This window comes from Cetorhinus maximus, chromosome 14 (assembly GCF_964194155.1).
Source record: "Cetorhinus maximus chromosome 14, sCetMax3.hap1.1, whole genome shotgun sequence".
Classification (NCBI taxonomy): Eukaryota; Metazoa; Chordata; class Chondrichthyes; order Lamniformes; family Cetorhinidae; genus Cetorhinus; species Cetorhinus maximus.
The window spans coordinates 97,353,376-97,379,097 of NC_135892.1; the positions used below are offsets into that span (position 1 = coordinate 97,353,376).

The 25,722-nt window shown below is 41.1% G+C and overlaps 1 protein-coding gene across 5 annotated transcripts in view; it reads left to right on the plus strand.

Annotated features, from left to right (window-relative positions):
- Window positions 1-24,060, plus strand: part of LOC144689853 (alpha-actinin-2) — a 106,749-nt gene extending 82,689 nt beyond the window's left edge. For 2 of the 5 annotated variants that reach the window (XM_078557296.1, XM_078557292.1), the window contains exons 12-21: window positions 279-429; window positions 9,494-9,602; window positions 12,353-12,493; window positions 14,041-14,223; window positions 14,857-14,991; window positions 16,354-16,533; window positions 17,352-17,498; window positions 20,439-20,504; window positions 21,315-21,473; window positions 22,597-24,056. In XM_078557296.1, the coding sequence (XP_078413422.1) occupies window positions 279-429; window positions 9,494-9,602; window positions 12,353-12,493; window positions 14,041-14,223; window positions 14,857-14,991; window positions 16,354-16,533; window positions 17,352-17,498; window positions 20,439-20,504; window positions 21,315-21,473; window positions 22,597-22,755 (1,430 nt within the window). In that variant the 3' untranslated portion in view covers window positions 22,756-24,056. Of the gene's footprint in view, window positions 1-278; window positions 430-9,493; window positions 9,603-12,352; window positions 12,494-14,040; window positions 14,224-14,856; window positions 14,992-16,353; window positions 16,534-17,351; window positions 17,499-19,922; window positions 20,001-20,438; window positions 20,505-21,314; window positions 21,474-22,596 lie in introns of all 5 variants that reach the window. The other 3 variants (XM_078557295.1, XM_078557293.1, XM_078557291.1) reach the window with 3 other exon arrangements.
- Window positions 24,061-25,722: the final 1,662 nt, after the last annotated feature.

A 25,722-nucleotide genomic window follows, 5' to 3' on the forward strand; every position in this document is an offset into this window, starting at 1 on the left:
TTTCAAAAAGAAATTGGATGGGCACTTGAGGGGAATAAACTTCCAGGGCTATGGGGATCAAGCAAGGGAACGGGATTGATTAGACTGTGTTACAGAGAGCCAGCATGGGCTCAGTGGGCTGAATAGTCTTCTACTGTGCTGTAAAAAAGGGGGAAAAAAATCACAAATTGAAATTACCCTGTTTTGATTTCAATTTTTTTTAAGGAATTTTGAATTGTAAGTTCGAAGTGCTAGGGAAAAAAGTTTACCAGGCTAATACAGGCTCTTGGTTTCTCCAGGAAAAGATTGCATGTTGATGCAAAAAGATTATGAATCTGCCTCTTTGACCGAAGTGCGGGCTTTACTGAGAAAGCATGAGGCGTTTGAGAGTGACTTGGCTGCACACCAGGACCGAGTGGAGCAAATTGCTGCCATCGCACAGGAGCTGAAGTATGTTCCATTTCCAGGCTGACAGCTGGTGACATTTCACTGATAACCGGCTTCCAAATAATCACCCACAGCAGGAATTCCAAAGGATAAGATCAAACAGTTGCAGCTAAAAAAGAAAGATAAAAACATTTGGGTTTTTATTGTCATTATTTCAAGACAAGGATTCTCCTCCAAGTAAAACATTTAGAGAAAAAAATACCTCAAGGATATTATTAAGGCAACAGTGTCACCTCGCTTGTAAATAGGTTTTTTTTTCTGGTCAATCCAATGTAAAATACCTTTTTCAAAAAAAAAGATTGAAAATTACATTGATAGAAGCCATGGTAATGAAGTTTGGGAAGGATGAGCTCCACACACGTTACTCAATGTGAAGTGCTGCCTCTGTTCTTCCGTGGCCAGTTTATTTCTTTCTATGAAATACAACTCGGTTGTTCCATCAATAGCTGAAAGAAAGTGAGAGAATTGAAGTGGCTTCACAGCAGTAACAGGACAGTGGCATAAACCACTCTATATATTGTCTCAGTAATAGCACTATAAATGGTCGAATTCCACTAGCTGTTTTGATGCTTTGATCTCAAATCTCTGGCATCAGAAGATCAAAGGAACAGCTGTAACTCAGTCTCCAGTACTGCTGTAAGTGAGACAGCAGTACAACCTGAAGCATTCTCCTGAGAGATGAAGTGTGTGTCTAACTAGAATTGGTAAATGATAATAAAATTACACATATGTTAAACAGGGCGGTGGAGGGGTGGGGGGGCGGTGGGGAACCAAAATGTTTTTTCTCCTAAACATTTTCAGAGGATAACTAACTTTTTCCAAAAAAAAAATGTATTTGGAAAGATATTTGGGAGGGTGAACAGCCCCTGCTTGACATGCTTTGTTCTGTTTGCCAAAGACTCTGTCATTACAATAGTTCCCCCTTTAGAAATAGCCAGAGAAAAATGCAAATTAGCACCATGTTTTGAGGTAAATGGCACAAATTTATTTCCTTTAGCAAAGTTTGAATAATCTTACTGAGACCATAGCTTAACTTTTGTGGTCTTTTGAGGCCAGAGATAGGGTAGTGAATGAGCTGAAATTTATAATGAAAAGAATGCTTTGATCTTAGACCAATTGCTCTAGTGGTGGAATGTGCAGTGCAGGCCAACATCAGCTATTGTCCTCAACCAATATTTAAATTCCTTCATGCTAAATAGCAAACTGCATCTCTCAGGTCACTTGCAGTAGATTTATTGTTCTACAAAACCAGCATCTGCGTAATAACAGAATATTGTCATCCTCCTTGGCAGGGTGAATTGAAAATCAATTTCTTGCCTCTGAATTTGGTGTAGTCAAAGGACATGCGGAGTCATGGACATGAAACAGATTACATGCCTTATCTAAATCGGAATGTTGGGAAAACTGAAGTCACAAACTCTGTTCCCTAGTCACGGACTCCATCTCTCTCCTTAGCAACTATAAGGGACTGAACCAGACTGTTCACAACCTTGATATCATATTTGACCCTGAGATGTGGTTTCACATTTCACCATGACTGCCTATTTCCGCCTCTGTAACATTGCCCAACTCTGTCCTTGCCTCAGCTCTTCTGCTGCTGACATCCTCATCCATGCCTTTTGTTACCTCTAGACTTCACTTTCCCAATGCAGTCCTGGCCAGGTTCCCACATTCTACCCTCCATAAATTTATGATCGTCCAAAACACTGCTGCCCGTGTCCTAATTTGCACTAAGTTCCGTTCAGCCATCACCCCTATGCTCGCTGATCTACATTGGCCCATGGTTAAGCAATGCCTCAGTTTTAAAGTTCACAGCGTTGTTTTCAAATCCCTTCATAGCCTTGGCCCTACATATCTCTGCAAGCCCTACAACCCTCCAAGGTACTTGCGCTCCTCCAATCCTAGTTCTCTTGGCTCTCCTTACGAACATACAAAATAGGAGCAGGAGGAGGCCATTTGGCCCCTTGAGCTTGCTCCACCATTCAATAAGATCATGGCTGATCTGTTTGTATTTCAAGTTCTATGTTCCCATCTACCCTGATAACCTTTGGTTCCCTTGCCTAACGAGAATCTATCTACCTCTGCCTTAAAAATATTCAGTGACCCCACTTCCACCGTCTTCTGGGGCAGAGAGTTCCAAAGTTGCGCAACCCTCATCTCTGCCCTATAAGGTCGACCCCTAATTTTGAAACAGTGTCCCCTAGGTCTGGGCTCACCCACAAGAGGAAACATCCTTTCCACATCCACCTTGTGAAGACCATTCTGGACCTTATGGGCAAGATTTTGGGTCATCTGGCGGGTGCAGTGGCGGGCCCAGGAGCGGCCAGGAAATGGGCCACCGACCGCGATTAGCCCCCGACCGCGATTTCACGCTGGCTGGCCAATTAACGGCCAGCCAGCATGAAACACGCACTGAAAGGCCAAGTGTTGCTGGGGTGAGGGAAGGAGGAGGATGAGCGCTGAAGTCAGCGCGGGCACGGGGGAGTGCAGAAGGAAAGCTCCCTGAAGGCAGAGAGCTGCCTCAGGGAGCTGAAGAATTTTAAATCCAAAAATAAACGTTATGAAATTCTGAAAAAAGTTTCCACCCATAAGAATCACTCACCTAAACATATTGATGATTAAAAATTCTGCCCAAACATTTTAATTTTTTTAAGTTGATATCGGAAACTCATCCTGCCCTTGGATGAGGTTTCCTCAAAAATCCAAAGGCCGCCGGGCCAATTCACCTGCCTGCCTGCCAACTGTAATGTTGGGCGGGCAGTCTAAAGTCCAGGTCAATTACCACATTAATGGCTTTAACAGGCCTCTTAATTGCCAACTCTTGGTGCACCCGCCGACCGAAATATCGTGCGAGTGTGCAATGATGTCGGGACGCTTGCCCGAGGTCATCGCGTGCTATTTTACGCCCGATCAGGTCGGGCGCACGCCCACCCATGGGACGTAAAATTCTGCCCTATATACTCCCACTCTTCTAAATTCCAGCAGAAACAAGCCCAGCCTGTCTAACCTATCCTCATAAGACAACCCGCTCATTCCAGGTATCAATCTAGTAAACCTCCTCTGACCCGCCTCCAACGCATTTATGTCCTTCCCTAAATAAGGAGACCAAAACTGCACACAGTATTCGAGATATAGTCTCACCAATGCCCTGTATAACTGAAGCATAACATCATTACTTTTATGTTCAATCCCTCTTATAGGATAACATTCCATTAGCCTTCTTGATTACATGCTGCACCTGCATACTAACTTTGTGACTGGCGCACGAGACCACCTAGATCTCTCTTCACCTCAGAATTCTGCAGTCATTCTCCTTTTATGTAATACTCTGCTTTTTTTATTCTTCCTGCCAAAGCGAACAACTTCACATTTTCCCACGTTATACTCCATCTGCCAGATTTTTGCCCACTCTCAACTTATCTATATCCATCTGCAAACTCCTTCTGTCTTCTTCACCATATACTTTCCTACCTATCTTTGTGTCTGCGTCTGCAAATTTAGCTATCATGTCTTCACTCCCCTCATCTAAGTCATTGATGTAAATTGTAAAAAGTTGAGGCCCCAGCACAGACCCCTGTGGGACTCCACTAGCCAGATCCTGCCAATCAGATGAAGACCCATTTTTGCATACTCTCTGTTTTCTGCTAGGCAGCCAATCTCTGTCCAGGCTAATATGTTACCCCCTACTCCATGAGCTTTTATTTACAGCAACACCCTTTGATGTGGCACCTTATCAAATGCCTTCTGGAAATCCAAGTATAGCAAGTCTACCAGCTCCCTTTATCCAAAGTGCATGTTACTCCTTCAAAAAACTCCAATAAATTGGCTAAACATGATTTCCCTTTCACAAAACCATGCCGACTCTTCCCGATTACCTTGCTTTCCTAAGTGCCCGGCTATAACCTCTTTAATGATCAACTCTAACACCCCTATGACAGACTTCAAGCTAACTGGCCTATAGTTTCCTGTTTTCTGCTTCCCTCATTTTTTGAATAGAGGGGGTTATATTTGCTTCTTTCCAGTCTGATGGAACCTTTCCAGAATCTAGGGAATTTTGGAAGATTAACACCAACGCATCTACTACCTCATTAGCCACCTCTTTTAAGACCTTAGGATGAAGTCCATCACGACCTGGAGACTTGTCAGACGCAACTCTATCAGTTTGCTCGGTACTACTTCCCTAGTGATTGCAATTTCACCAAGTTCACCCCTCCTTTCCACCTGATTTACAGCTTTTACTGGAATGTTTTTTGTATCCTCTGTAGTGGAAGACAGAGCAAAATATTTGTCCAGTTCATCTGCTATTTCCTTATTATCTACCATTAACTCCTTATTGTCACTCTCTAGAGGACCAACACTCACTTAATGTACTCGTTTCCTGTTTAAATACCTGTAGAAACTCTTGCTATCTGTTTTTACATTTCTAGCTAGCTTTCTCTCATACTCTAATTTCTTACTCCTGGTTGACATTTTAGTCATTCTGTGCTGTTCTTTATATTCTGACCAATCATCTGACCTGCCACTCATCTTTGCAGTTATATGTTTTTTCCTTAAGTTTGATGATTTCCCTAACTTTTTTATAGTGGGTCCTCCCTTTAGAATGTTTCTTTATAGTAGGAATATACTTATTCTGAGTATTCTGAACTATCCCCTTAAATGTCAGACACAGCTTCTTATTGATCCATCCCCTAGCATAGTATTCCAGTTAATTTCAGCCAGCTCAGCTTTCATGCCCACATAGTTGCCCTTATTTAAGTTTAAAATACTAGTCTTGGACCCACTCTTCTCCTTTTCATACTGGATGTAAAATTCAATCGTTATGGTCACAGCTGCCTAGAGGTGCCTTCACTCTGAGGTCATTAAGTAATCTAATTTAATCTGTTCTCTGGTTGGTTCCAGAATGTGCTGCTCTAAGAAACTATCTCAAAAGCATCCTATGAACCCTTCATCCAGACTATTACTGCCAATCTGATTTTTCCAGTTTATATGTAGATTAAAGTCATCCATGATTATTGCCATCCCTTTATCACAAGCACCCAATATTTCTTCTTGCATACTTTATCCTACATTGTGGTTACTGTTAGGGGTCCTGTAGACCACTCACACTAGTGACTTCTTTCCCCTACTATTCCTCATCTCCACCCAAAATAATTCTACACCACTGAACCCTCGACAACCGAATCCTCCCCTCCCACTGCAAGTTCCCCTCCGGTCCTGAGCAGATGTCCTGAACCCTGGCAACAGGAAAGCAACACAGCCAGCCTGACTCTCGCTCTTTGCTGCAGAGAACAGTGTCAATTTCCCTCATTATACTGTCCCCTACTACCACTACACTCCTTTTTGCTCCCCCCACTTGAATGGCGTCCTGTGACACGGTGCCATGGTCAGTTTGCTCATCCACCCTGCAGCCCCCACTCTCACCAAAACAAGCTGAGAAAGCCTCAAACCTGTTGGACAATTGCAGAGGCTCACATTCCTGCACTCCTGCCCTCTGGGTCCCCTTACCTGCCTCATCCGCAGTCACATCCTCCTGTCCCTGTCCCTGACCACTGACCAAATCAGAAGAACCTATCCTAGGTGGTGTGACTATCTCCTGGCATCCAGGTAATTTTCCCCCTCCCTGATATGTCGCAGAGTCTGCAGCTCAATGACTCTGAGTCGAGGTTCCTCGAGCCACAAACACTTATTGCAGAATGTGTTTGCCCTGGATCATAATGTGGAGAGTTTTGCCCCGTCGTGCGGGCTGCGTGGGAGCAGGCGGACGTGCAGCCGATCGCCGCCTGCAGTCGGCTGTATGCTGCCATTTTATGTGGGCGGGTCAATTAGGGCCCACCCGGCATGATGCGCACCCGGAAACGCTCAGCGCTCCCGATGCGGGTGGGAGGAGAAGGGAGATTCGCGTGCATGCACGGAGCTGCCTCGGAGATTATTTTCATTATGAAAACTTGAAAAAAAAATAGAAAAAATTATTCAGACATGTCCCCTCATGTGACAATGTCACATGAGCTGGGACATGTCAATGAATTTTAATTAAAAATTTTATTTGATTTATAAACCCTGCATGAAACCTCATCCTGCCCGTGGATGAGGTTTCATGGGAAATGTGAAGGCCACCTGGGCTCTTTGCCTGCTCGCCAACCTTAAGGTTGGACAAGCAGCCCAAACAATTAGTTTAATTAGTTAAATGGCCTTAACAGGCCTTTGACAGTTCGGCAGGCATGCGCAGCCGCTGAACTGAAGATCAGAATGATGCGTGGTGATTTCAGGACGCATGCCCGACGTCACCGCGCGTCATTTTACGCGTCGGCGAGTGGGACCCGCCCCTGCACGCTGACCAGAAGATTCAGGCCTATGTTATCCAGGAGCTCCCACATGCTGCAATCCTGACACATCACTTGTCCTGCCATTCTTAATGTGTTTTAAATAATTACTTAATAACAGCATTCATTTATGTTGCTTTTTTATATTTTTTATTATCTTTACCGCCAATTTGTAAGCTATTTTAAACCTTGGGCATAGAATAGATCTTAACCATTCACCAGATACTCACCAAACTGTTAGCTTCTTTCCCTGTAGTAGAGCAAGAACCAATTCCTACAGGGTGAGAAAGATAGGTAAAGGAAACAAACATCACCTTTCCCCAACTTCCCCACTCACCAAACTCCAAGACTGCACTCAGTTTCCCCAGCTGCACCCTGTTTGCCTTAGCTGCACTAAAGAGGCCTGTATTTATTGCCAACTGAACTGCGGCTAGAGTAACCAGATTCAGCCAGTTAACTAATTAACTACTATTTTAAGAGCAAACTTTAAGAACAAAATTAACACTTTAAACTCCTCCCACTCACCAAACTCCAAGTCTGCACTCAGTTTCCTCAGCTGCACTCCGTTTGACCCGTTTTACTCCACCAACAGCAGCTGTGCCTTCAGAAGTGTAGGCCCTAAACTCTGGAATTCCTTCCCTAATCCCCTCTACCTCTGTAACTCCCTTTCCTCCTTTAAGGCATTCCTTAAAACCTTCCTCTTTGACCAAACTTTTGGCCATCTGCCCTATATCTTGTTTTGTAGCTTGGTATCACATTTTGTTTGATGTTTCTATGAAGCACCTTGGGATGTTTTACTGCAGTAGAGGGGACTACAGGGACAGTAGCATAATGGTAATGTTACTGGGCTAGTAACCCAAACACACGTTCGAATCCTACCATGGCAGCTGGGAGATTTTAACTTAATATTTCTTCTATTTACTCATCCCCAGGATGTGAGCATTGCTGGCTAGGCTAGCATTTATTGCCCATCCCTAATTACTCTTGAGAGTGTGATGGTGAGCTGCCACCTTGAACCACGGCAGTCAAGTGGTATAACGTAGCAATTCAAGAAGTCGGCTCACCATCGCCCTCTTGAGGCAATTAGAGATGGGCAATAAATGCTGGCCTAACCAGCAACCCCCAGATCCCATGAACGAATACATTTTAAAAACTGGGGGAAAAAATTATACTCTTGTTAATGATGATCATGAACCCAGTGGGTTGTTGTAAAAACTCATCTGGTTCACGAATGCCCTTTAGGAAAGGAAGTCTGCCATCTTTCCTTGTTCTACCTAACACATGACTCCTGGCCCACAGCAATGTGATTGACTCTTAACTGGCCTCTGAAATGACCTAGAAAGCCATTCAGTTGTAGGGAGCTCACCACCACCTGCATAAGGGCAATTAAAGATGGGCAATAAATAACTGGCCTTGCCAGCAACGCTGACATTCCAAAAATGACCAGACCTCACTGTGTGTGGGAGAACACCATCAAGAATCTTGAAACTATATAGAACGATAAAAATCCTGGAATTCGCTCCATATTTGTGCATTCCTACACCACAGAGACTGCAGTGATTCATGAAGGCAGCTCACCACCACTCTTTTGAGGGAAATTAGGAATGGGCAATAAACCCTGGCCTCGCCAGTGAAGGTTCCAATGAGATTTAAATGCCTTGACCACTTGACAGTTCCCTTCAACTTGACAATTCCAATGAGTTTATCCACCTTTTACGTATATTCATGTCTACTTTTAACAATCCCAAAGGGCACTTTACCTCTCCCATAGGTGTTCATGGACCTAACCAGAAAGGTACTACACCTTTCCAAAGAATTCCGGCAGCTTTAGACATTTGCCTGAAAAGTCTAAAGCCCTCAAGTCGTATTTTGGACATCCCAGTTGTGAAAATTGGATTTGTTTGAAGGCAGCGGGTCAAGAAGGCAGTTCCCCCACCACCTTCTCACGGAAAATTAGGGATAGGCAATAAATGCTGGCTTAGCCAGTGACGCCCATGTCCCGTGAACGAATAAAAAAAAAAGCTGCACTTTAACATGTGCAGCTGTTCCGTGAACCACGTATTTGCAAACTACAACCCATCCCCTTTCCCCCTGCTGCCCCAGCAAAAATGGCAGGTTTGGGGGAGGGACTTCCAGAATTGTGAGTCCGGCACCAGTTTGGCTAAGCCAGAGGCTCGCTCGGTCTTTACGAAAATTCAAGTCTAAGTCTTAATGTGACATCGGTGTAGAGTTTTGGGATTTTTGTGCTCATCATCTTTATTGCCGGCAGTTGAGACAAAAGCACTTATAGCCATGATCTAATTAAACGGTGGAGCAAACTTTGGGGCTGAATAGCCTATAACTGATCTTACGTTCTTCCTGACATTACAGTCAGCATCAGGCTTTTTCTCTGGGGAATCAAAGGTGAAAATTCACACTCATTGACTATGATGCTACACTCCTGAGGGTCCAAGATCCTCTTTTATTTCAGATTTTTGTTGACTTTGAGATCAATGTGGGGTTTCTTTGAGCAGAATATGTTTAAAATTGTTGTGGGACCAAAAATGATAGAAGCTAATAGCTTAAGTGACCATTAAGTAGTAAATGGGAGTTGGCATTAAATATAAATTTACTACTATAAATATTTAGCTGTAACAGTACAATCTTGAACATGACAGTAGATTGAGAGCTAGTTGCTTTGTTAGAAGTTCATTAATCCCAAAAATGAGGAATAACAATTCAACAATTTTGTTGACTTTTTTTTAAAGTGAGTTGGATTATCACAATGCTGTTGAAGTAAATGCAAGATGCCAGAAAATCTGTGATCAGTGGGACAATTTTGGAACTCTCACACAAAAACGGAGGGAGGCTTTAGAGGTGAGGTATATTTGAACAATACCTAAGTGAATAAAGGAAAGCTCTGAATAGCCTGTCTAATCATATCCTATATATATCAGGACAGGACTAACACTTGTACTTGACATGTATTAGATGCAGATGGTTTTATATCTGCAAACTAATTGCACAACTTCTACATCATAAAATTGATTTTCTGAATTCATACGGCCGATATTAATGGTTAAAGAATCACCAGGCTGGAGGCATGTGCTGTTATAGAACCTCCTTGTTCAGCATGGCACAATTTAATCCAGAATTGATGTAAATTCTAAACACTGCCATTGTTGTTTTGTGCCAAGATGCACAGCAGCAGTTTATAGTCACAGCCCTTTGGATGCTGTGAAGATATGGGGTCAACTTCGACTAGGAAGGAGATGCAAAAAGACTGATATCCTACCCCCAGTACGCTGAAGTCAATGGAATGGAATTTCGGATGGGAAGTGCCTCTGGAAGCAGATGCAATTCTACCTATTTTGCATCCCCAATTTCATTCCCATAGTCTTATCATTCCACGATATGGCTCACTATCAGCAAAAAAAAACATGATCTGTAGGTGACAATACACATTAGTTCAGGAGTTTTAAGTACAATATTGATGACGTGAAAATTTCTAGGTAAACAGTATTTCATGGATTTCTGTAAGAATGTGGTTGTAATTGTGTGTGTCACTGTGCCAATGCCAGATATTGTTCCAAGTGTGTAATATTGTATTTTCCTTTTTCCCTTTTTCTTCACCCTTCCCCAATCCTAAATGCGTTAATTCCTTAATGGGTGACTTATGTTCCAAAGGCATTGAACGTTTTCTGGTGCCGCATCTAATCTAAATCGTTATAATGGACAATCCCCAATGATGAGTACCAGCAGGTTATTGAACAGTGTTGGCATTCCAGGGCGGTTGTTCATTTGCAATTCCAGCAGGGAGCATAAATCCTTACATTTCCTTTCCACTTCCTAACCATGGGCCACTGAAACCAATTGAATTGCGCTCTAGTGAGGGCCCAACTGAGACCAGGCAGCTGAGCACAAACTGGAGAAGGATCTGGGATCTTCCTGGACCAGCTACTCACTGGATAATTACACTAATCTATCAGAGAAGTTTTATGTGTTCTTTTAATGTCCTTGATCCAGTATAAAGAGAAACAATTTGAGAGTGTTACCTTGTCTGCATATCATGATGAGTTTCATCAGATTGCAATTAATTTCCTTGTTGGACACTGGGTTCCTTTAGGCATTCGACAAACACAGGAGAATTCATGTCTCCTGTTTCCACGTAGGTTAAATAATGATGTCACTTCTGCAAAAATAATCACTTTGAGGGGCTTTTATTATCCCAGTGGAAGGGTGTATTTTAAGTAAGGGGGGATCTTGGTGTTAGGAATTCTGGGATGCATGCAGCCACTGAAGTTGGTATTAATGTCTCTGCATTTGGCCAAGTTCAGCACACAGTGGCTCTGTTACAGAAATAAAGCTGTACCTCTAGCTTTATTTACATGTGACTCACCAAATATGTTAGGTGCTTGTGAAATGTAGCCTTTTGATTTTGCAGAATCAAGAATGTGCAAAAATTACTGTAGTTAGTTTTAAATACTGTGTCTTACGCTACTTACTGGGTTAATTTCCTTATTGCAATGACTTGTTTCACACTTTAGCATGAGTGACTATGACAGAAAAGTAGGAAGGAAATGGCCTTGGAATAGCTGTTCAAATTTAAGGAGCTGTTTTACAAGCCTTAAGTCAGTAATTCATAAATCTCTGGTTCCCAAAGTTGAACAAGTTTTTCATATACTGAGAGTACGACAAAGAGTGACCTTAATGTTTTATGAAGGGTGTTATGACAAATGCAGTTGGTAAAGCGGAGTTATTTAAAAATCCAGGGGGAAACTTTAAACAACTGTCATAACCTATAATTTCAAGTGTTATCTTTGAGATGCAATTCTAAATTCAGGAATCAGACAACCAGTTCTCGAGGTTTTACATTAAACTAAATGAAACATTTTATTAATTTACACATGTTAAAATATATACACATGGCTACAAATTACTACTGTCATAACTTCTAACAAATTCCCAAACTAATCTCCATTAAGGCAACAGCAACCCATAGACTTAACCAGACACCAGGCAAAGCATTTTCACCTTAAGATTTCAAAATGAGGTTCTTTTCACTTTGGTTCCTGGGATCAGGTTTGTCCGGTGGTAACATCAGCTGGGACCATAACAGGTTCTGCACACAGCAGTGAGACGTAAATAACAATGTCATTAGCTTTAATAATTTGAATGCCCCCATATGAAGTGAGCATTATGTGCCATAATGCTGCTTTTTCTTAAAAAAGAGCACATTATCATCCCAGTGAAAAAACATACTCTACAGTTCCCATTTTCTCTCACATTTGTTGCAACCTTGCAAGCCACATATCTGTTAGCTAAGTGAGCAAGATCACTATCAAAACTAATCTCAGCCTCATCCATTAGGTTGTGTGCAACACTCTATTTGTTTGCCCTCATCCACTCTTTTCTCCCTTCCTGCGCCCTACCAGTATCAAGACCTGAAACTTAGTTGCGCAAAGGGTAAGCTGCTCCGTGGAGCTCCAGCACAGTGCCACTAATGTTGTCAGTCCGTGGTTTGTTATAAAAAGTATACCCCCACAGCTAATGATTCCTAAACTTCACAACCCTCTCACAACATTGAAGGAAGTACTCCTTGTTTTTCCAATTGATTAAAATTTCAGAGAGCCGAGAAATTACGGGAAACCATCGATCAGCTCTTACTGGAGTTTGCTAAAAGGGCTGCCCCCTTTAACAACTGGTTGGAAGGAGCAATGGAAGATCTACAAGACATGTTTATTGTTCACAGTATTGAAGAAATTCAGGTACAGTACGTTTGCTTCAAAAAGATAGTGGATATCAATGGTGTATGTAAGTAATACTGGTATTGCTAAGGTGTGACAATCCATTCTAATTGCATGACTTTGTCATATAGGCTGAGATTTTGCCAGCCCTTTGGTGACAGGTTGGGAGGTGGGAAAGCTAGCAAAATGGCAGGCTCCCTGTTGGGAACCCAACTGAGCCACTGAAGTGGCTAACTGCCTGCCTCCATGACCATTTTGCCCATGTCATGGGGACCCGCTGCCATCCATGAAGACCATCAGTGAAACCTGGCGGGCTCGGGGGGGGTGGGGGAAGCTAGTTCTCCTTTTTGAACACCATGGCCCACCAAAGGGCCCCATAGCGACATGGCCACTCCACCCCTGTGGCAACAGTATACCAATGACCACTCCCCAGCCCCCCCGCACTGATCACCAGGCCCAATGTCCCCCAACCCCTCTTACTGTTATTGTGCTGAACATACATCCAGCAATGGAAGAAGCTGGAGTCAATTTGTCTTCAACATCGGTTTATTCGCCAAACCCTGTAGGACATAGGTGTGGACTGCTGTTCCCTTCCGCACAGTTTTTTTCCCCCCTACATCAGCTGCTCTTAATCGTAACTAGAGCATGTAATCAATCATCACAGCATTTGCAACATTAACACTTATCTTTCTACAAAGGCGCTAGCCATTGAGACGCCCTCTCCTTGCAGCTACAACCTCGGTGGCACTGCTGAGCTGTTGGGCCCTCTGATTGGTCCGACCGCTCTGGGAGGCAGACAGCCTTCTTTGATTGGGGTGGAAATCACTTATTTGGCCACCAGCAGAAATATGCTTCCTCAAGTCCCATCACTGGCTGAAGTGGGGTCACCCCCCACTTTTGGCTCCAGCATGAGCGTTCAGTTACCCGCACAAAATCCAGCCCATGGAATTACTGACTCCGCACTGGAGCTTAGTATGAATGGAGGCTCTACAAATACAGGTTCACATCGGTGCTAAATTAACTTTGTATTATATCCCGTGTAATTGAAATGGTTTTAAAAATCCACAGCGTTTTTGAAACCATTTCGTCTTCTTTTAAAGTCAAATATTTAATATTAAATTTGCATGGCCTCTTAGAGTTTGCTTTCTGAGGTTGTTTCTGGGCTTTGAAGCAAGTCTTTGAAGGAATGATCAAAACAGACAAGATATCTAGCATCGGTGTTCCAGTGAAATTAATTCAGTCATTTACATTTCCTTATTCTGACAATTGCAAGGATCGCTAATGGCCAACCCATTATTCACAGTGTGCCAATATTGGAATATTTGTGCATGTATTTTTCTTGCTTTTAGCTGTAAAATTGCAGAAACATTTATCAATGAGGAATCTGTTACCTTTTTTTAAAAAAAAACCCATTTATTGGAAGCATACTAAAACAGAAGTAAATAAAGATCATTTTATTGTGATTGCATCTTTCAGGTTAGTGCAAATGATATTTTGTTATGATTTGTTAAAAAAACTCCACATAAATGAAATGTAACACTTTCTTTGCCCCCTTTCTTGATGTTTAGAGTCTGATAGCGGCCCATGAACAGTTTAAAGCCACCCTGCCGGAAGCAGACAGCGAGAGGCAGGCCATCCTGGGAATCGTTAATGAAGTGCAGAAGATTACTCAGACCTATAGCATCTCGTCCATTGTGTCAAATCCCTATAGCATGATATCACATGAAGAGATCAGTGCCAAATGGGACAAGGTATCACCAAGCAAAATATTCTCTCAAATGGATCAATCAGAAACGACTCAGATCTTAAATAAGAACAGAAAGTGCAGGAAATACAAAACATTTTCATTAAAATCTGAAAAAAGAGGAGAAATGTTAATATTTTAGTTGCAGAACCATTGCCAAAACATACTGCTGAGTGTTTTTCTTCTGATGAAAGTCCAGACCAATATTGATTTATTTTTTCTTTCTGGGTGCTGACAGATTTGCTATGTATTTCTGGCTTTATTGCAGATTTGCAACAATTTTATCCCTATGTAAATGTTCGTAGGGTCACGGTTCTTATTTGCCCTTAGTACAGGGAATAATGTTTACATAGAGAATATCTGACTGCTCACTAGTTCTCTGCACATAATCTCTTACTCTGATAGAACACTAAAATTTGTGAGAACTGTTACTTTGATTTATCGTCACCATTACGTTATTTGGTTGTTGATGTTGATTAAACCAACATTTAATTCATTTAGATTTTAATACTTAAATCATAGATACAATGGATATGAATTCTTAGTGTTCTCTTTTGTCATATGGTGACGGCAATTTCAATGAATAGATTAATTCGCTCAATGTATTTTTGCATTAAAATCAAATTGTTTTTAATGACAGATGAAGCAACTGGTTCCTCAGAGAGATGGGACCCTGCAAGAGGAGCTTGTACGGCAACACTCTAATGAGCGTCTGCGTCGCCAGTTTGCCACCCAGACAAATGTCATTGGACCTTGGATCCAGCGCAAGATGGAGGTAAGATAGGAACTCTAGCCAGCTCTTAAAATTCAACGAAGTACTAAATGTGATTATTCTGCTTTAAAGTATGTATCATGTTCAACAACAGCAGCTTGCGTTTATATAGCATCTGAAGTGTGGAAAAGCATCCCAAGTGCAAAGAAATAATTCGACGCCAAACCAAGGAATGAGCTGTTCTGAGGAGCGATGAGAAGCATAGCCAGAGCTTCATTAAAAACAGAAAATGCTGGAAAAACTCAACAGGTCTGGCAGCATCTGTGGAGAGAGAAACAGAGTTGACGTTTTGAGTCCGTATGACTCTTCTTCAGAGCTCTGACTCTTCTTCAACCATTTTCTGTTTTTATTTGAGATTTCCAGCATCCACAGTATTTTGCTTTTATTTTATAGTCAGAGCTTACCCACCCTTGAAAAGATCTGCTGGCGCTGTGCATTCCAGTAAAATAGTTTAAAAATATTCTCAACGTCAAATCCTTGCTTGCTCGTCTGATGCCAGTTGTCTGCTAACCTTTCTGCTCCAACATTGACTGCCACTCCCTTCCTGAATTCCTTTTCCTTACTGTTTCCCTCAGTTTCTTCAAAAACCTCATGAAAACCCAACTCTCGGACTATGCTTTTCATTGAATGCTATAACTCTCTTTTTCTAATCACGTTCTTCGTTCTCCCCATTCTGCTTGGCCTCTTCCTTCTTTCTGTCAAGCACATAAAGGCATCCTTCTGTAAAAGTGCACATTGTTATTCTTGTAGGACAGTAACAAGTTCACAAGATGCAGACAAATGAAGACGGCCGCTTGGCCCAACTTAACTGAATGGATTAGTTAAGAATTAACCTAGCGATATAATAAAGCATTTTTTCCCAAAATGATTGATGTGTTAAATGTTCAAACTGCTATCACTCCCAGATCCAGTGGATAGCTGGAAAATTTATAAAATTTTTGTGAAGAAAAGCATTACATTGAAACTACCATGGGAATCAATTGAGGTAGATAGATGCACATTTGCCAGTCAGTTGAGAATGGATTTCTTCATGAATGCACTTAAATCTCTGCTGCTATTTATACTGGAGTCAAGGCAGGGAATAATATGAGGCATCCAAGAATTTTCAAATTGTTCATTGAGATATGTCATCTGAGTGTATTTGGGGTCCTCCAATGACTCGCACCCATTCCATTATTTAATCATCAGGATCACCTTCCAAATGTATTTAGGCTGGGCTTACGTTTCTACATTTAATGGTAGCTTGTACTTCAGTTAGGATGAAAATTAAAATAGCTCAAAGTTTAAAGAGAATCTACTCTGATTAAGTCTTGTATTGATCTTTGAAGATTGAATATTATTGTAACTCTTAAAATTTAAATACAGGAAGTAGCTCAAAGTTCTATTGAAATGAGTGGAATCCTGGAAGATCAAATGAACCAGTTGAAGCAGTTAGAGGAGGTCATCATTAACTACAAACCCAATGTTGACAAATTGGAAGGAGATCATCAACTTATTCAAGAGGCCCTCATCTTTGACAACAAGCACACCAATTATACCATGGAGGTACTGGATGGATGTTATGGTGAAGGTTGTGCCTTTTTGTGTGGTTTTATTGTGAATGAATGAGCTATGAACAATGTATGCTATGTCTGAAGTGCTTCATGGGCCAGCCATTCCAGATTGCCCATTAAATCTTCCAGCAGCCAGGCAATATTTTGACACTAGCAGAGGCCTGAATTTGCCAGCTCCAACTGTCCTGTCAACTGGAGTGAGATGAAGTGGAAGGACAGTAATGCTAAAATAAGGGGCAGACTCTTCATCCAATGGAACACAAGCTCCTAAGAACATGTAAACCAGTTTTTCCTGAAAATAGTTTTAGTGGGAGCTTTTTAATATTTTGGATAATGCTTGCTGGACTTGTTTTTTATTTTGGTGCTTGAGTGCAATCACCTATTAGAGAAATGTTAGTACCAATACTGTTTCAGCATCAGGTCCCATATTTGTGAGGAGAATAAAGCAAATGTTAGATCTTCCCACCATTCTAATAGAAGTTGTAAACAAGCTTAAGAGCCAATATGAACTCCATTCTCACTATTACCTGGGAAGTGTTCACTGTTGCGCTGTTGCCACAGGAGTGGAGTGGCCATTGCCACTAGGAGCCAATCTATTTTATGTTATAACAAAACACCCATTAAAGTCAATTTCATGTGACATGGTGCAAAATGTAATCTCAATATTCAAGAGTCTTGTATCACGTAGATTTGTAACCTGAGAAAGTACTCCCAAGCGATTTGAGTCTGTATTCGACGAGGTTTATTTCTATCCCAGTGTGTTACTATGGCAATATCTTAGCTTGTTTCTTTGTTAACTGATTTTGGCAGCACATCCGGGTTGGCTGGGAGATGCTTCTTACTACAATTGCCAGGACTATCAATGAAATTGAGACCCAGATTCTAACCAGAGATGCTAAAGGAATCACCCAGCAACAAATGAATGAATTCCGGTCTTCGTTCAGCCACTTTGACAGGGTAAAGTGTTACTTTTATCAAGTGTGATGTTTTTTAATATAAGGATGTTAAACATCTATTGGAAATAGCCATTTACATCTTATGGTGGCTTGTCTGTCTCTTTTGCTCCCCCATGAAGCAATGTTTTTCCAGGATATCTTGTGGCTCTTCCACCAAAGTCACAGTGGACAAGCAGGAAAATCGCAGTGGAAATTCACCCAACATTGTGTTTGCTATAACCTTACTGAACAGTTCTGATGTTTTCAGACAGACAATGTATTTTATTAGCCTTCTGAATGCTGATGCACCCTTTTCAGGTTCAACATTAATTGACATAATCAATTTAAAACAAAATTGTGCACATTTTCTATGATGTCTACTGAGTAAAGCAGAATTGGCAAAGTCCTCTGGAGTACATTAATTCCTAATTTGAATTAATACTTCCAAAATAGTTATACTATTGTTATATTATCCTCTAGTTGTTTTTAAGGGCCACAGACAGAGTGTGACCTAATTCACATCAAGTGTCTAGATCAAACCTTTTCTATTCATGTGATTAGCTATGTTTACTTGGTAATTTCTAGCTCTGAAACTGCTCAAAGCCACTTTAGAATAGTGCGTGCAACTAAACCATGTATTAGCTCAAGATAACTAATTATAATTTTGAAATTCATGCACCAGTTTGTTCTGATTAAACCCTGAACATAAGATGTTGTTACTAATAACGTGGTGCCTTCTGTGTGGCATTATTGTACTAGCGTTCCACTGTTGAAGATATTCTAAATTGATGTGGCTTACTAATTTTTGCTTGGCTTTATTTTAAACCCTGTTTGTGTGAAGCTGTGCTCCATATCTTAAAAATTAAATAAAAGTTAGACTCTCTGGGGGAAACAGCAGGGAGATGGAACTAAGAATGACTATATCCAAGAGCCTGGAGAAGTACGATGGGCTGAATAGCCTCTTCCATTGCGTTAAAATTCTATAGCTTCCAAATTCCTCATGGATGGAGAGAGTCCGCTCCACTGGCATAAGTGCAACAGAACCCCTTCCACCAGTGCCCAAAGTCAGAATTTCCATCCAAATCAGGAGATGGGGTGGCATTTGCATGGCCGGTGCCTGTGCACTTGTTGGTCCACCCTCATAAGTTAGAGCAAAGCAAAACAGCTCTGCCTAAGGACCTGAAAAGCCCAATAGAATGAAAAAAGTTTTTTTTTTGGTCTTCAGCTCCAGTGTAGCCTTAGTGCCTCCAGACAGGGTAACTGATCCCCCTCTTAAATTAATTACCCGATTGTATTGAAGGTTTTAACTTTTTTAGCTGACCTGAAAGAGACTTGCACCAGATTTCAAATGACAAGAGTCCAAGAGTGAAATTAAATTACAAGGAGAGATTACACAGACTAGGGTTCAATTGCCTAGAATTTAGAAGGTTAAGGATGATTGAATCAAAGTTTTCAAGATATTAAGGGGAACCGATAGGATAGATAGAGAGATGTTACAGGGGATGTGAGGAAGAATTTTTTCACCCAGAGGGTGGTGGAAATCTGGAACTCACTGCCTGAAATGGTGGTAGAGGCAGAAACCCTCATAACATTTAAGAAGTATTTGGATGTGCACTTGCGATGCGATTGGAATACAAGGCTATGGGGCTAGTGCTGGAAAATGGGGATTAGAACAGTACTTGTTTGACCAGCACAGACTCGATGGGCCGAAGGGCCTTTTTCTGTGCTGTAGACCTCTAAAGCAGGGGGGGGGGGTTTGTTGGGGGCAGGGGAGCACTGTTATATGGATTAAGTCACAAATTAGTCATGATATTGAATGGCAGAACAGGCTCAAGGGGCAAAGTGACCTACTCCTGTTCCAATGTACACTGCACCCCTTTCAGTGGTGTGGTTTGTGATCAACGTCCATGTTACTGGAATTTAAAAGGCCAGGGTAAACAGGGTGAAATCCTGATAAAGCTGGGAAACTCCTGTGCAGAAACCAAGCTTTTCACCCTTTCCAACCCTAATCTATAATAATGATTATTCATTTTTTAAGTCTAAGACACATACAACAAAGGTACCTAGAGCTGTCAGCTTTAATTAAAGTGATTTTAATTGGCAGTGTTACTGCTTTGATTTTCTTTAATAACTCATTTGTACTTTTATTGTATATTTATTATTGTATACAATACAGCACATTTTAATCTAGAAGATATGTGTTTATTTAAAAAAAACAACATTTGGGATAGGTAGGATGCAAACAACTACATGTCCAATTGATAGACATTTCATATCCATGTATGAAAGTGCTTGGTAAAGTGATATAAGTACTGAGTCCTGATATTTCATTAGACTTAAGTGAATGATTTGTAGTTTGCCTTGCTTGATATGGCGCATATTGTAATTAACAATACATACTGTATATGTATATTGCATGCCGCAACTAACTTCTGTGCGAAACTAGGATGATTCTGGCAAACTGCAACCAAAGGATTTCAAAGCCTGCCTCATCAGCCTTGGACATGCTGGAAATAATAAACAGGTACTAACTGGACTGTGTTTTATTTATTTTCTCTAGACAAGTAAAACTGTGCTAAATATCTCTTTATTTTCTTTTTCCTTTTCAAATTTGTAATGTGATCATGTTGTCCATTTTTTTGGTCTGTCAATATATTTTTTCCTTCTTTACTTCATGTTCACCCCATGGTCGTCTCTTTCCCGTTTGTCTGATTTTATCTGTGTTAGTCACTCTCTTCCTGCTCACAACAATGATGCTGCTTTCTGCCTGCATCCCACCTGCCTTATTTGGAACTACTGAATCTTTGGGACTTTAAATGATCCTTTTGACCCTTTCCCCTCCTTGATGTCCTACTCATCATCCATGGACCATGGGATCTGGGGGCCGTCCGCTACTGATCTGCTTACTGGAAACCCTTTCAATCTTTCATCTGTTTCTTTTACTGGCTGATCTGCTCAATAGAAGAAGAAAGGGGCGATGGAGCCAGATGATCTCAGAGCTTGTCTCATCTCCATGGGCTTTGATTTGGTATGATAGATGCATGTTTAATTTATCTGAGATTACAATTAATTCTGGGATTACTATTCATCTTGAGTTCATTATCTGAACTAGTACATTCAATTGTATACAGGTGACCTTAGCCCAAGATTGTAGTAAACCAACAATTGACTGTCATAGAATGGTACAGCAAAAGGAGGCTATTCAGCCCATCATGCCTGCGCCAGCTCTCTAAAAGAGTTACCAATTCATCCCACTTCCCTGCATTTTCCCCTTAATTGTGCATTTTTTTCCTTTTTTAACTAGAGATCCAATTCCCTTTTGACTCTGCTTCAACCACCCTTTCAGGCAATGCATTCCAGATTATAGCAGCTTGTTGAGCGAAACAAAAATTTTCCTCATCTTCCCCGCCACCCCAGCTTTTTCCTACAGTTATTTCAAATTTAGATACCAACCCTCCTGCTAGTGGAGCAGTTTCTCCCCTAACTACTCTGCTAAAACCTCAGTTTCTGATATTATGCATAAAATGTATTTCCTACAATTTAGTTACCTGGCGTGACTATTACCAGCATCAGTTACTGTCGGTCATCATTATCCTGTGGGGTTTTATCTATAATGTCAGATTCCATTGATAATAAGAGTAGTTTTCATTCACTTGAACATCTTTTGATAAAATGATGTATCTGGAAGCTTGCAAATTGTTCACAAATTGGAGTTTTGCTACATCTTAGTAAGAGATTGTCCAGGGAGAGAAGTCGAGGCTTTGCTGCATTTCCTTATGGTATCAGAACCTTCTTTGTCTTCCTGTTTATTCTTTCACATTTGCAACTCTTTCTGTAGGGTGAGGCTGAGTTTGCTCGGATCATGAACCTAGTTGATCCAAACAGTACTGGCTTAGTGTCCTTCCAGTCCTTCATCTCCTTCATGACCCGAGAGACTGCGGACACAGACACAGCTGACCAAGTTGTGGCTTCCTTCAGAATTCTGGCTGGAGATAAAGTAAGTTCTGAGATTCTTTTTAAATAAGAAATGGTACAATGGGGTATTCCCTTATGCATATTGTAGAGTGAGGTCCCATTAATGTTTGCTGGTTAACTAGCTAGTGTAATGAACAGCTAGTTCTTGCAGCTGATTAGTTATTGATTCTATAATTCAAACCTCCAGTCCCTGGAAAGTGGTCCCTCATTCTCTTCTTTCCTATCCCTCTCCCTCACAAGAAAAAAGAAAATGATAAAGCAAAACTGACCATATTTCAAATAATAAGGTGTAAATTTGTAGCTATAGTTTCTCAACAAGTCCACAATTTCTCAGATTTACTAAGAAGGGCACAGTCCTAACAATCGGCAGTAGCAAAACCAATTTTCCAGCCTTAGTCCTTACAGTCATAAGAACATAAGAAATAGGAGCAGGAGTAGGCCATTCAGCCCTTGAGCCCACTCTGCCATTCAATGAGATCATGCTGATCTTCTACTTCAACACCATTTTCCTGCACTTTCCCATATCCTTTGATGTTTTTAATATGTAGGAATATATCAATTTCAGTCTTGAACATAACAACAGAGTTTACACAGCCCTCTGGGGCAGAGAATTCCAAATATTCACCATCCTCTGAGTGAAGAAATTTCTCCTCATCTAAGTCCTAAATGGCCTGCCCCTTATTCTGAGACCATGTCCCCTGGTTCTAGACCACAATCCCCCCCCCCGCCACCAGCCAAGGGAAACATCCAAGCCACCAGCCAAGGGAAACAAGTCATCTTTGTAAGTTGAGAATATTATGACTAATTTTCTTTTTAAAGTACTGTCTCCTCTGTTGGTCTGTTTCAGTAAGATTACTTCTTAGTGAAGAAAATGGCAAGCAACCACCTTGCATGGCTCAATCATATACTGTTAGCTGTGGGGAGGGAAGAGGTGGAACATGTTGGTTTTTTAGTCACATAGAAAAGGAAATTTGTCATTGGGCATTGACGCACTGCAATTAACAAAGGCATGGGGGCAGGTTGCCTTTGATCATATGTGGCGCTGGGGAGAAAATAAGAGATTTTTAAACCTAAAAAGTTTTAAAAAGCATTAATTGTTTTGAATAAATATGTTAAGCAAAATCACACTTCACTTGTTTGTGCAGCCTTACATTCTAGCTGAGGAACTGCGTCGAGAGCTGCCCGCAGAACAGGCTGAATACTGTATAGCCAGCATGCCACCATACAGAGGGTCTGATGCTGTTCCGGGAGCCCTTGACTATGCTTCATTTTCAACTGCACTCTACGGTGAAAGTGACCTGTAACAAAGGATTCAGAAGCAGAATCTTTTCTTTCTTTCCCAAGCCTGAATATTTTAGTGATTATAAGTATAGAGCAATGAATAATAGCCTTGAATGCAATGCTAGATGTGAATCTCTAAAAAATTAATATTGTTGTGTGTGGCACCAGGAAATGTAATGGAAGTACCACCACCTTGTATGAAATATATTCTTATACAATTTTCAAAAAAAATCCCTTAGGATTTGATGGTACTGGACACATATATGTCATTGCAAAATCTGATGCATAACCCATTTTATTTTAAAAATCTGCACGTTTACTATTGCTTGGTTTAACATTGACTTTATATGAAAGTTTTTCATTGCTGACAGGATCATTTGTGAGCAGTTCATAGATCCTATTACAGTATTTCTAAGGAAAAGCTCAAGCATTCCTGAGTTACTGAAGGGAATGTTGTCACAGGAACGTAGGAATGTGTAGATTCAGACAATATCATTGTGGGCCAGTTCACCTCTATGTCTCTGGCTCCCCCTTAATCCTTATCTCTATCTGGTTCATGCTTGAATCCACCAAGTGTATTTCCTGCAATAGATCATGTGTAGTCTGTGCTACATACTCACCACCCTCAGTATGAAGTAATTAAATCCAAACTGTCAGAGCTTGCTCTTGCTGTTCTTGCTCCCATTTTTGTAGTTTTTGTGATCATCAATCAAATTACCAGTTTCAACTTTCAACAACTCTTTGAAATCTTGAATACCTCTAATATAAATTGATAAGCTGTCACTGGGGTGGATTTTGACTTTGTACAATCATGTAAACCAGTTATAGTGAATTGGCAGCCCATTTTACATCTTTTTTTAAATTTTCTTTGAAGTCAGTGGAAATAAAAAATTCACAGAGATGTGAAACAGGCTGCCAACTCACTGTCGCCTGTTTTTCAGTACAGCTCAAAGTCATGAATTACCTCATTGATTCTTCCAATTGTTGTAATGTATTCCCAGTATTATATTTTGTATGAATTTTCATAACAGCTTTTACAGAATATGTGTCCTAGCATGTTAAAAGCATGTTCTTCTCTCTAAAAAATTGGACAAAGAATAAGTCCAGGCTTTTTGTAACTCTCCAGTTTGTGAAACCTTTCATAGCTCTAGATAAACACCTTGCCTCATCTGCCATTGGAATGTAACAGTACAAAAAGGAAGAAGATAAAATACGACTGACTACAAACTTGATACTTTTTCCCTTATGAAGCTACTTTTAAAATATAACAGTTGACATTTTTATCACTGCTGATGATTGAAATGTTATTAAAATGTAAACTTGCTAAACTGGTTGACTCTCTCATTTCGTAAGAACATTTATTGTTGTGTATCCATAATATTCCTAATACCTGATGCTTTGCCGTAATCCAGGCCATTGAACAGCCATATGCTCCAAGCCACAATGATTTTAGTAACACCGAAATTTATTTGTGGAAACTTTAACCATTGAGTTTGTCTGAATTCTGACATGATTTACAAATGACATACCTAACCAGCTGAATTGAAAAACCAGGAATTTCCTCTCAGCTGCTCCCACTCCATCACCGCCATTTCGTAGGAAATCCCATTAACACGAGTTTTTGCCATTCTTCCTACAATGTAATGCAGCACAGCAGAGGAAACGACAAGGAAATTCCCAGTCTTAAAGTTACTCCCTTTGATGAGAGGAGAGAGCATAAATAGACATGAGAGATGCAGTAACATGAAGATGACAGAGAGGTAAGAAGAAAGACTTCGTAAGTCGTTGTCTTCTTACGCAGCCATTGATGGGTTCTGAAATGGCTGACATGTAGGGCAAGTGCTGTTTAGAGGGTTGGGTAGATGAGTTGTTTGGAAGTTGTGCCCTCTCTCCAACACCTTGACTTCATCTCTCTGTTTTCCCAACTAAGTCTCTCAATGTGTTCCGTGCCTTCCCAAATGAGCCATTTTGGTCAGCCACAAGCTAGGGTTTTCAATGAGTTGGCAGGAATGGCTTTGAGGACATCGGATAGGATCCTCACTGCATCTTCATGAACTTCCCAGTTATAACACATTGGCCCAGACCTTGCTGAGATTACAATAGAGGCAATCCATAAATCTTACAGGGCAAATCTGACATCTGGCATTTGTTTTTTATTCCTTCGTGGGATGTGGGTGTTGCTGGCCTGGCCAGCATTTATTAGTTCAGAGGGCATTTAAGAGCCAACCACATGTGGGTCAGGAGTCACACATAGGCCAAATGGCAGCTTTCCTTCCCTTAGTGAGCCAGGTGGGTTTTTACAACAATCGACAATGGTTTCATGGTCATCGTTAGACTTTTAATTCTAGATTTTTATTGAATTCAAATTCCACCATCTCCTGTGACAGGGTTTGAACCTGGGTCCCCAGACCATTACCCTAGATCTCTAGTCCAGTGACAATACCACTATGCCATCACCTCCCCTAACTGCACGTGCAGTTAAATGCAAAAATCTGTATGTTGCTGGCAGCCACACCCTGCTCCTCCACAGAGGTGTGCCATTGCAGTCCTTGCTGATAGACTCAACATTGAAATCACATTAGAATATCTACCTAGTACCCACTCTAAAAATGGCTGAAGAAGTTAGGAATTGTACATTCAGGAGCAAGTGAATTTTTAACAGCAGAATAAATGATAGTTACTGCTGAACAACTTCTCTGACCCTGGAAAATAGATTTTGTAAATGGGGGGGAGGCAGGGATTTCAAAGCGGGATCGGGAACCCAACATCCGGATAAATTCCAGGCCCTGACCCTGCACCTGAGCTGCACTGTTCTTGCGATGTTATTTTGAAACAGTGGCTGGAATTTTCCAGCCCTTCTGCATAGGGTCGGCGAGCCATTGAAATCTCCATTCACATCAGCCGGACAGTAAGATCCCACCTGCGTGAGGGGCTGGAAAATTCCGGCCACCGTGTCTCCTGCCAACGCAATATGGCCATGCAAGATGGCC